General features: G+C 64.7%; 4 protein-coding genes across 7 annotated transcripts in view; 3 read left to right on the forward strand and 1 right to left on the reverse strand.

The window, feature by feature from the left end:
- The window catches only part of ANAPC15 (anaphase promoting complex subunit 15), a 2,013-nt gene extending 1,162 nt beyond the window's left edge, over positions 1 to 851 (forward strand). For both annotated transcript variants that reach the window (XM_027663550.1, XM_027663551.1), the window contains exons 2-4: positions 170 to 229; positions 301 to 438; positions 597 to 851. In XM_027663550.1, coding sequence (XP_027519351.1) covers positions 170 to 229; positions 301 to 438; positions 597 to 644 — 246 coding nt within the window. In that variant the 3' untranslated portion in view covers positions 645 to 851. The remainder of the gene's footprint in view (positions 1 to 169; positions 230 to 300; positions 439 to 596) is intronic.
- A 215-nt stretch (positions 852 to 1,066) lies between these two features.
- Positions 1,067 to 3,348, reverse strand: LOC113956725 (transmembrane O-methyltransferase homolog). Its single transcript, XM_027663605.1, has 4 exons — positions 2,712 to 3,348; positions 2,015 to 2,291; positions 1,653 to 1,849; positions 1,067 to 1,455 (listed from the first exon to the last, which is right to left on the reverse strand). Exons 2-4 carry the CDS (start codon positions 2,274 to 2,276, stop codon positions 1,135 to 1,137), a joined length of 780 nt encoding a protein of 259 aa, XP_027519406.1. The 5' UTR covers positions 2,277 to 2,291; positions 2,712 to 3,348; the 3' UTR covers positions 1,067 to 1,134.
- Positions 3,349 to 3,632: 284 nt separating this feature from the next.
- On the forward strand, positions 3,633 to 8,239 carry LAMTOR1 (late endosomal/lysosomal adaptor, MAPK and MTOR activator 1). Its single transcript, XM_027663500.1, has 5 exons — positions 3,633 to 3,750; positions 5,544 to 5,689; positions 6,310 to 6,387; positions 6,891 to 7,017; positions 7,324 to 8,239. Exons 1-5 carry the CDS (start codon positions 3,709 to 3,711, stop codon positions 7,414 to 7,416), a joined length of 486 nt encoding a protein of 161 aa, XP_027519301.1. The 5' UTR covers positions 3,633 to 3,708; the 3' UTR covers positions 7,417 to 8,239.
- Positions 8,240 to 10,029: 1,790 nt separating this feature from the next.
- NUMA1 (nuclear mitotic apparatus protein 1) overlaps positions 10,030 to 10,948 on the forward strand; it is a 20,630-nt gene continuing 19,711 nt past the window's right edge. For 2 of the 3 annotated variants that reach the window (XM_027663493.1, XM_027663495.1), the window contains exon 1: positions 10,599 to 10,714. The gene's annotated coding sequence lies outside the window, so the exon portion shown is untranslated. Of the gene's footprint in view, positions 10,138 to 10,598; positions 10,715 to 10,948 lie in introns of those variants that run through there. The other variant, XM_027663494.1, reaches the window with a different exon arrangement.

A 10,948-nucleotide genomic window follows, 5' to 3' on the forward strand; every position in this document is an offset into this window, starting at 1 on the left:
CTCCTCGGGCACAGGCAGGGGGATCCCAACGGGGGAACAGGGCTCCTCAGGCAGCTGCCAGCTGGGAATAGCCGTGGTCAGGGAGCAGCGTGAGCCGGCAGCCGAGCGGGGAGTGCGCGGGGTGTCCCAGAGCTGCCGGGGTGCTCACCCGCCTCTCTGCCCTCCCCAGCTCCAGAGCATTGCCGAGAAGGACAACAACCTGGTGCCCATAGGAAAGCCAGCGTCCGAGGTGGGTGTGTGGGCAGGGAACTGGGGGGGTGCCGGGGGGCTGGCGGGGCCCTGGAGCTGTCGTGTCTACAGCACTACGACGAGGAGGAGGAGGAGGATGATGAAGATGATGAAGACAGCGAAGAGGACTCTGAAGATGACGAGGACATGCAGGATATGGATGAGATGAACGATTATAACGAGTCTCCTGATGACGGGGAGATCAATGAGGTAAATAGTGGGGCTGGGGGCCCCACTGCAACCCCAGAGTAGGGGATATGCAGCGTGTAGGAGCCTGAGCTGAACCTCAGAGGAGTTTCTCCTCTCTTCCACTCCCCTCTCCTGGGCCCCTCCTCTGGTGGGGGATCTCAGACCTCTCCCTTTCCCAGGTGGACATGGAGGGGGCAGAGCAGGATCAGGACCAGTGGATGATCTGATTCTGCCACGACCACACCTAACCAGAGCTGGGGAGAGCCCTTGCCCCCCGCGGCTCTGGGGGGCAGGTCAGTAAAGCTCCTCCTGCCGTGGGTGCTGTGTGGAGGCCTTGGAGCGGAGCCCCCCTGGGGGAGCCGGCGGGGCAGCTGTCACCCGGCACATTGGGGCTGACACATCTTTTCTAATAAACTCGGTTTACAAGAAAACAACCCCAAATCTGGTGTCTGAGGCCACCAGGGCAGGCAGGGGCAGCCATGGGGGTGCCATGCAGGCAAGTGCAGGGCTGCTCCCCACCATGCTTCCTCGGGCCCTCCGGCAGAGCTCCCTGCAGGGGCACGGGGAAGCAGCGCGGGCAGGAGCCACTCGGGGAGCGAGTTTCCCCCAGCACCCCCCACAGACCACAGCAGCCAGCACATTTCCTGCAGAGCCCGTGTTGCAGCCAGCGTTGCAGCCGGTGCCCGTGGCAGCGCGGGGCGGGAGCTCGTGGCCCGGTCAGCGGGGGCCGGTGTAGCGGAGCTCGGCCACGCCGTCGGGGATGGCGCGGAAGTACTCCAGGCTGGCCCGGTGCACCTTGCAGCGGTACCTGCCGCAGGTCTTGGCATACTGCAGGAAGTGGGGCGCCCCAGGGAAGAGGACGTTGTCGGCCAGGATGGTGGCCCCCTCAGCCAGCAGCTGGTGGTTCTCCAGCAGCCGCAGGTCCCGCAGGTAGCAGCGCTTCCAGTGATCCATGAAGACGAAATCGGCCTTCATCAGGCCGTGCTTCTCCCGCAGCTGGGGGATCACCTCCTCCGAGGGGCCCACGATCAGCTCCACCTGCACCACAGCACTCTCAGCCCTTGGGGTGGTGTCCGGGTGCCCACCCGCCACCCTGCTTCACAAAGTGGTGAGGGGTCCATGTGGGAAAGAATCTTTCTCTTCCCACAGATACCTCCCAGCAGGTGCCACGGTCCCTGCCCGTCTCCCCCCGGGTATCAGGCGCAGAGCCTTTGCCCCAGTGCCCGGGCGCTCACCGTGTGCTCGTCGAAGCCGGCCAGGCGGATGACCTTCTCGGCCACGGCGGCGTGCTGGGGGTTCCCCTCCACGGTGTAGAGACGGGCGCCCGGGGGCAGCCCCTGCGCCAGCAGCACGGTGCCGTAGCCGCAGTAGGTGCCCAGCTCCAGCACCCGCAGTGGTGCCCGCTCCAGCAGCAGCCGCTCCACGATCCGCCCTGACATGGCACATGTCTCTCAGCACCCATACCAACAACCACAGCCATGCCAGCGGGGCCGTGACCGCACCAGCACCGTCACGGCCATAGCAATGGTGCCGTGGCTGTGCCAGTGGTGCTGTGGCCGTGCCCGGTGCGGCCTGTGTGGGCGAGGGTGGCACTCACCTTTGGTGGGCCCCACGCAGCTGAGGTGCTCGCAGTGGTAGCACCACTGGTCGAAGGTCTGCAGGATGTGGTGGGGGTCCCCGGGGATGGCGTGGGCCAGCAGGTACTGGAAGGCGCGCTGTTCCCGCGTGGTGCCGGTGAGCCGGTCCCGCAGCCAGGCCACCAGCACGGCCCGGTACAGCAGCACCAGGTAGTGCCGGTACCGGATCAGCAGGGTGACGAGGAAGGGCAGGAAGGCCAGTGCGATCGCGGGAGACACCATCACAGGGGAGCGAGGCTGGGGAAAGAGCCCCCACCCGGGGGATGTGGGAGTGGGGGTCCTCCCAGGGTGCCAGCCCCACAGCTCCCACTCATGCCACGAGTTGGCTGCACTCTGCACACCCTGCAAATGTCTCTCCCTGGGCTCTGGTGCTGCTGGGCCTGCGGGGCTGAGGCACCCTGGGCTGTTCTGGGGGTCCCTGTGCCAGGTCTGAGGGGTGCTGGGGTCCCCATATTGGAGTCTGCAGGACTGGTGTTGTGGGCAGGGTTGGGCTGCTCTAAGGGGCACTGTCCAGCACAGCCCCTCGTACCCCTCCTTGGCCCAGCTTTGCTGCCCTCACCCCCCATATCCTGCCTCCCACAGCCTGCTCCCCACACCCTGAGCTGTTGGGGGTCCCCAGACACAGCAAGAGGACAGGGCCATGGGGGTGGCACCTACCTGTCCCCACACTCCAGATAGGCAGAGGCAGGCACTCCTGCGTGGGGCCCTGCTGCCACTCAATTATTGATGGTGTCACCTTAGCTGCAGCCACCACTGGCTCGAGTTACCAGCTCATTGGGGCCAGGGCCAGCCAGGGCCGGGCTGGGTCTGTGGGGCTGCAGGAGCAAGCCTGGGCCTGGGATGCTGGTACAGTGTCAGCTGGGGGCCTGACACTCTTGTCTGGGGTGCCAATACTGGGGTTGGGGTACCCAAACTGTGGGCTGGGGCCCCAGTACTGGCATGCTGATACTGGCAGCTGTAGTCCTGATACGGGAGCTGGAGTCCTGTCACTGGGGCTGGGGCCTGATACTGGAGCTGGGGGGCCCCAACACTGGGGTTGGGATCCTGATACTGGAGCTGAGGTTCCAAGACTGGGGCTGGGAGCACCGGGAGCAGCAGAATCCGTGGAAGCACTGTGGCAAGGGGAACACGGGTGTACTAGGAGCATGGGAACACTGGGAGCATGGGTACACTAGGAACAGCGGCAACGGGGGCACTGGGAACACTGGGAACACTGAGACCATGGGAACACCGGGAACGTAAGGGCATAGGGAACGGTGGAAGCACTGAGGACACTGGGAACACTAGGATCAGCGGGTGCGCGGGGAACGTGGGGGCACCAAGACGATGGGGGCACTGGGAGCACTAACAACAGCGGCAACACGGGGGCACCGAGAACACCGGGAACGCGGGGAGCGCTCGGAGCACCGGGAGCACCGGAAGCGACGGGGGGGGGGGGGGGCGGCACTGGACGCCCGCACGTGACCGCGCGCGCAGGGCCGCGTGACGCAGCGCACGCGCGAGCACCGCCCCCTCCACGTGACGCGAGAGCGCGCGCGTTCCCGGCGGCGCGCGCGGTCTATGTCCCCCCCCGTCCCCCTCCCCCCGGTCACGTGGGCGGGTGACTCGGCGGTCACGTGGGCGGCGGGGCCGGGCCGGGGCTGCGGCGCTCGCCATGGGCTGCTGCTACAGCAGCGAGGCCGAGGCCTCCGACCAGGTGGGGACAGGGGCCCGGGGGGGGGGCGGCGCCGCCGGGGAGCCTCGGCCCGGCACCCCCGGGGCTGCCTGAACGGGGGGGACCGGCGGCGTGTGCCCTCGGCGGGGCGCGGCCCTTCCCCGCCCCCGGAGCAGCCTCCGAGCGCCCTCCCGCTTTGGCCGCCTCCGTGTCACTCGTGCCTCGCGTGTGTCGCGCCGCCCGGGGTGCCCCCCTGCCGCGGGGCCGCAGGAGGAGGCGGCTCCGGGGTCGTGCCGGAGCATCCCCCGTCCCTTTCCCCCGTCCCGTTCCCCCGTCCCGCTGCCGGCGCGAGTCCGGGGCCTCGAGCGGCGCCGGCGGGAGCAGCGCCAGGTTTTCCTACCTGGGCCAGTGCAAAATTGGGGCTGTCACCTGTCCCGCGAAACTTAATCCTCGGGCGGGACTGGGGCTCTGCCCGTGCCTTGCCAGGGAGCTCGGCCCCGTCCCCAGGGCAGCCCGGCCGGCGGCTGGGCCGTGGTGCTCCCGCGGGGAGGGAAGGAGAGGGGCCTGGGCCACAGTATGGCAGCGGCAGGGCCCAGCTGGAGGAAGGGGAGAGGGAGCTGCCGTCCAGGCAGGAGCTGGAGATGTCAGTGAGTGGAGGAGTGGTTGCATTCCCAGCTCACCCTGGGTCACAGGCTGAGCATCCTCTCAGGACAAGACAGACAGTGAGGGGCCAGAACATGTCCAGAGGAGGACAACAGAGCTGGGGAGGGGTCTGAAGCACAGGTCTGATGAGGAGCAGCTGAGGAGGCTCAGCCTGGAGAAAAGGAGGCTCAGGAGGGACCTTCTTGCTCTCTGAAACTTCCTGACAGGAGGGTGGAGCTAGGTCGGGATCGGGCTCTGCTCTAAGGGAACTAGGGACAGGAAAAGAGGAAATGGCCTCAAGTTATGCCAGGGGAGGTTTAGGTTCGATATGAGGGAAAATATCCCTGAAAGAGGGGTCCAGCCCTGGCACAGCTGCCCAGGGCAGGGGTGGAGTCCCCACCCCTGGAGGGATTTGACAGACATGTGGATGTGGCACTTGGGACATGGGTTAGTGGTGGCCTTGGCAGTGCTGGGGGAGCTGTTGGACTCAATGGCCTCAGAGGGCTTTTCTGATTTTGATGTTTCTGTGATCCTGCTCTCCTGGGTGTTTGTGTCCATGGTCTCTCTGCTGGGCTCTCCTCCCGGCCCCTGCGGCGCTGCTCAGCCAAGCCAGGGGATTAAGGCCTGAGCCACAGCTCTGCACCCCTGGACTGAGTGGTGGGATGTGCCCTGTTACTCTGGGAACCCCCCACCCCCTGCTGTCCCTGGGATGTGCCCTGTTACTCTGGGAACTCCCCACCCCCTGCTGTCCCTGGGCTGTGGTAGGTGGGGTTCACCTGGCCTCGATGAGCCCCCAGCCATGCCAGTGTGGAGACCAAAGGCTGATGGGATTTCTGTGGTCGGGGGTGAGGCCACTGTAGGTCCTCGATAGCTGCCAGGTTTCAGGCAGGGCAGTGCTGGCAGTGGGCTCCTGCCTGCAGGATTGGCCCCTCCAGATGTGCTGCCACACGCTGCCTGATTTCAGCCACACTTGGTCCCTTCGTGGCCATGGGGGCTTTATCTGGAAAAAAGCAAAGGAACTGGGGAAGAGGAGCCTCGCCACTGCCTCAGCAGAGCCGAGGCTGTGCTGGGTTACACTGGGGTGCACAGGAAGCCCTCCTGGCAGGTGGAGGGTGAGATGCACCTCATCCCTTGGGGTGAACGGTGCTGGTGTGGGGGAGCCGGGGCTGATTCTCCTCTTGCCTTTCCCTCAGGAGGAAGAGACGAAGCGGCTGCTGGAGCCGGCAGCCAGCCCTCCCAGCAAGGTGCTGAATGGAGCGGAGCAGAGCTACCACAACCTGCCCTCGGCACGCACCGACGAGCAGGCCATGCTGTCCTCCATCCTCGCCAAAACGGCCATGTAAGCCCCAGGCCACGACCGCCTCAGTGCCAGCACCGTGGGGCGGGCAGCACTGACCCTGCGATGGGCACACAGCTGGGCAGCTGCCTGGCTGCGGGTCCCACTGACCAGCCAGAGGTGCTGAGGGGAAGGAGGGAGCTGTGGCAGAGCCCCCCACGTCCCTCTGCCTGTAGACAACCCCCTGCCTTGGCTTTGAGCCCCATGGGGGCACAGGGACGAGAATCCATATGTGAGGTGCCCCTTGGCTGCTGGGCTGGGAGGAGGGGCAGGGCCTGGGTAGCCCCCTGCTCCAAACTGGGATGAGCAAGTGACTCCATGGGGATGCGGAGTGGATGGCTGGGGGGGGGCACCAGCACTGTGTCCCCTTCTGGGGAGGCTTCCCCCCAAATGCAGAGGGGCAACCTGGGTGGGAGGGCTTCGGCATGCTCATGCTCCCATGCCTGGCACACTCATGTCCAGCTGGCATCATTCATGGGGTGAGTTTGGCCTTGAGATGTTTGTTTTGGGGTGCTGGAGGGTGCCGGATTTTGGCTGCCCTCGTCAGAGGATGCTCTGAGATGGGGAGGGAACTCAGGGGGAGCAGTGAGCCTGCAGCGGGACCCGCTCTTGTGTCTCTGCAGCAACATCATCGACGTGTCGGCAGCGGATTCCCAGGGCATGGAGCAGCATGAGTACATGGACAGAGCTAGGCAGTACAGGTGGGATCTGCCCCTCTCCCTCGGGGTGCCCGCAGTCCCTCACAGCCACGTCCCTGGGCAGGGCCCCAGGGGTTTGGCCTGAGGGGAGTGAAGTCAGCAGACAGTGGGGCTGCCCTGCCGTGGAGAGCAGCGTGCAGCCCCACGCCTCTCCTCTGCCCTCCCAGCACTCGGGAGAGGCCCATGGCAGTGCTGGCAGCGGAGCCTGGAACAAAGGGCTCCTGTGTTCACCCGGCCCTTGGGGCAGACGGCAGTGGGCTGGATGTGACTGCTGCTGCTTGAAAGGTGTACTTTCAGTAGCTTCCAGCTCCTGCTGTGTTGGAGAGCTGGAAGCTCTCTCATCCTCTTGCTGTGGGGGGCAAAGAGGGCTGGATGCTGGGAGTGCGGCAGCACTGCTCTCCCTCCCTCCCTCTCCCTCAGGGGTGCTGGGTGCCCAGGGGTGCCACACCCATCTCCTGGGTCTCCCTGTGTCTTGGCACGGTGCTGATGCTGCTCCCCCCTCACAGCACACGCCTGGCCATGCTCAGCAACAACCTGACGCACTGGAAGAAGCTCCCGCTGCTGCCGTCTCTGACTAACCAACCGCACCAAGTGCTCGCCAGCGACCCCGTCCCCTTTGCAGACCTGCAGCAGGTGAGCCGGGCCGGGGTGAGCCCTGGGAGCCTGCAGTGTTCCCCGTCCTGGAGGAGCAGCATTGCCCTCCCCACTTGCCCAGAGCCGTGGCACGACTTGTTAGTGCTGCCTCGTTAGCTGACTTGTTACGACTTGTTAGCTTGTTAGTGCAGGTCAGGTTTGAGGCCTCGATAGATCTGGGGGGCAAAGTCCAGGACGGGTTTAGGACTCGTTAGGGCTGGGGGCTAACCTCCCGCGACGGTTTCTGCCGGATAAGCAGGAGTTGCAGGAGGCAGCGGTGCCACAGCCGTGTCCTCGTGCCCGCAGGTGTCCCGGATAGCCGCCTACGCCTTCAGCGCGCTCTCACAGATCCGCGTCGACGCCAAAGAAGAACTGGTTGTACAGTTTGGCATCCCCTGAGCCTGCCTCCAGCGCTGCCGCTTCACCGCTTTGGGTTGTTTGGGGGTTTCTTTCCCATTTTTTTTCTCTTTGTTTCCCTTCCCTCCCCATGGTGCTGCCACGGAACTTGGACAGATATCCTGTTTCCTACCAAATGCCAAGACGCCCATCACCGGCACGTCGAGCCCACCTGCATTGCTCGAGGCTTTCTCCTCCTCGTGGGTGGGTTTGTGTGGGGAGGGGGCTGTGTCACCTGGACGCTGCCTTGCACAGGGATGAGCACAAAGGGAACAACTGGCGCAAGGAGGCCCCGGTGTAGGTCAGCACCGCGTGCCACATCACCAGGACAGGTGGGCTGGAGCCAGGTGGATGTGATGCTCTGCGTGGGGCCTGGTGGCTCTGACACCCTCCCTGCTCATTTTTACATGTTTAGACCTTTATTTTGGGTTGTTTTGTTGTTTGGTTGTTTGTTTTGTTGTTTTTTCTTTTTTTTTTCTTTTTTTTTTTTTAATTATTGTTTTTGGCCACAGTAGATAAAACCATGTTCATCCAGTGCCTGTCTCTGCCGTTCTCTGCCGGCCGCAGCATGGATGTGGTGGGAGAGCCCAGGGGGAGCTGTGCTGTGGTGGGGAAAGGACACACACATCCCACTATCCCTTGTCACCATCACGACCCCTGGGGCCAAGAGGATGCCCCTGGGTAGAGGATGTGTGATGACCCACCCTTAAGGGGAAGGAAGCACCAAAGGTTTTTAAAGGCTCATGCTCAAAAGGAACAACAAAAGTCAGAGGGTCTGCAAAGAATCAGAAGGTTTTGTTAGTAAATGACACATTTGGCATGGAAATTGGGGGGTACCTTTTTGTGGACAGGTTTCCCCACCCTAAAGATGGTTTTCTGGCTTTCTATGCAAATTCGTTATCATGCACAGTCTGTTCTTTTAGGCCTTTCTGGAAGTGGGTTGGAGGGCTTTGGGGGTCTTTGGTGGTCCTAATCCCTTTTGTATAGTCCATTCCCACTTCTTGGCCTCACTCCTGTGCTTGTGCTGTAGTGTGTTGTACTTATCTCCAGGAGCTACAACAAGGATGTTTGTCCCAGAAAAGTGCTGCCCTGTCTCCACCTGGCCCCTTCTCCAGCCACATCTTATGGCATATTAATATCCTTGGTTATTACCAACAGTTCTTATCTTGTTATTACCAACAGTCCCTTGTTGGCTCCACAGCCATCTGGTTATCAGTGTTTGAGACATTTGTATTAGCCCCTTCTGGGGATCGAGAGCTCAGTGGGTCTCACTTTGGACCCCTCTTTATAGGGTTGTTAGAGAGTGGGCTTTAGTCGTCGTAATTTTCTATCCTGGCCACAAGTTGAGTTGGTGACTTTCTTTGAAGGTTCAGTAACAAAAATACTGCTCCACTCGGGGTGTTACTCCAGGAAGAAAAGTAAGTTTCTGAGGCTGTTAACAAACAGATGCTTGTTAGACACCTGTTAGATCCTAGGAACAGGCTGTTTCTGTTAAACTGAAGAGAGGCTTAGCCCAGGTGCTGTTCATTAAGGCTGAGGCTTAACTAGCATTTCCCAGATTACAGTGTGGCTTGGGTCGTGGTGGGGAGGCACCACCACAATCCACACTGTGACTAAAGTCAACTTTTCTGGGCCTGTGCAAGATGACATAAAGCTGTGAGCACAGGGACAAGCCCAGGACCGCCCCCCCAAGCAAGGTAAGGTCCCACTAGTGGGTTAGGGCACGGTGGGGGCTGGTGAGGACCCCTGCCCAGCTGGTGCCGCAGAGCAGAGTGGGGTGCCTGCATGCGACACATCCCCAGAGTCCCCCACGTGTCCCCTGACGCACCGTGGGCTTCCATGTACTCCTTGCTCTGCCTGTGGCCCCACACGCTCCCCTCCATGGGCACCCCAGGGCCCCTCGTGTGTCCCCCCCCCCTTTGGAGAGGGGGCCTGAGACCCACGCCCCCACGGCCCTAAGTGTGTCACCGTACCCGCACGGGAGCCTCTTCCCCACGGCCCCACGCGTGCCCCGTGGTCCCCGGAGCCCTCTCCCGCAGCCCCACGCGTGTCCCCGTCCCCCGCCGGACCCCTCGGTTCGCGGGCCGCCCGCGCACGTGACGCGCCCCGGCCGGCGGCGGCCAATGGGGAGCGGCGGGGGGAGCGCTGCCGTTCGAACGGGGCGGCGGCCGCCACCCCAGCCCGGGCCTGATACACACCCCAGCCCGGTCCCGATACCCACCCCAGCCCGGCCCGGTCCCGATACCCACCCCAGCCCGGCCCCGACCCCCAGCCCGGCCCCGGCGGCCCCGGCCCTGGCGGCGGCCACGGCCACGGTACGGGGGGTGCTGAGGTCACGGCGGGGAGGGGGCGGTCGCCGGTGGTTCCGGGGCTCGGGGCCGCAGGGGAGGCTGTGCAAGGCTCGGGACCCGCCTGTGGCGCAGCCTCCGCCTCCGGCCGAGCTCAGCGGGGTCCCCCTCTCTACGAAGGGGGGACCCGGACGGAGCGCGGGGGCTCAGGCTTGTGTGTTTTCGTTTCCCGGCTCTTGGCAAAGAGCTCTTGGCATTCGGCGGCCGCGTCCCCCGCGGGTTCCTCTGCTGCCCCCAGCGCCGGTTTGAAAGAACCTTCTCCTTGTGCCCTTCCTGTGCCGTGCTCGGGGCAGCCCCATCCTGCAGCCCGAGCTTCCTCAGGTAGCCCGGGCGCTGTGGGGATGCTTCCCGAGGATCTCCGCATCGGCAGCGAGGGGTGAGCGTCGGCCCCCGCCAGCTCCAGCTGGGGACCCGGCGGGTCCGGTTCCCGCTGAATCCGTGGTCGCGGGGTGTGTGCGTATCGGGGGCAGTTTTTCGGGGGCCAGCTGGGACGTGACTCCAGCCAGGTTAGCGGGAGGCGTAGCGCCAGGGGCCATTCCCTGCTGAGGCCCCGGCTTTCTGCGAGCTGCTCTGGGGCCCGGAGCGGGTCTGCGCCGGCCCCTCCGGCCCCTCTGTCACCCAGGGCCGGGGCAGCGTGCCGGCAGTGAGTACACCCATGGCCGGGGGCGGTCGGTTCCCCTTCCCCGCGGCCGGGGCCGGACGGTTCCCGCTGGCCGTGTCCGCTCCCGCGGCGCCGGAGCTTTGTGTGCCGTGCGCCTTTAACGAGCGCGGCCCCGGCGCGGTGACGTGGGGTGGCCCCGGGCCAGGAAGGGGAACCGCCGCCTGCCAGCCCCGCCGAAGAGAAGCCCAACAACTTTTCTTTTGTGCGTGGCCGCTGGCTCGGCGGCCCTCCCCGGCTGCCAGCGCTCATGGCGGATTAACCCCAGCGCGCCGACGGCGGCCGCGCGCCCCCGGTAAGGCCCCAACAAAGACTTTATCCCTCTTCCTTGTTTGTTTTCCACGGGGCTGGCGAGGAGGAGGAGGGGGAGGGAGGCGCGGGGGAGGCGCAGCTCGGCTCGCCCGTCTCCCAGCGCCGCCGCCTCTCCGCACCGCGCGGCTCCCGCCCGGCCCCCGGCCGGCCCCCGGGGTGCGGGTCCCGGGGCCGCGGGGACCGGGTCGGGGCCGCCGACGTGCGGGAGCGGCAGCTG

This window comes from Corapipo altera, unplaced genomic scaffold (genome assembly GCF_003945725.1).
Source record: "Corapipo altera isolate COAL_440 unplaced genomic scaffold, ASM394572v1 165, whole genome shotgun sequence".
Classification (NCBI taxonomy): Eukaryota; Metazoa; Chordata; class Aves; order Passeriformes; family Pipridae; genus Corapipo; species Corapipo altera.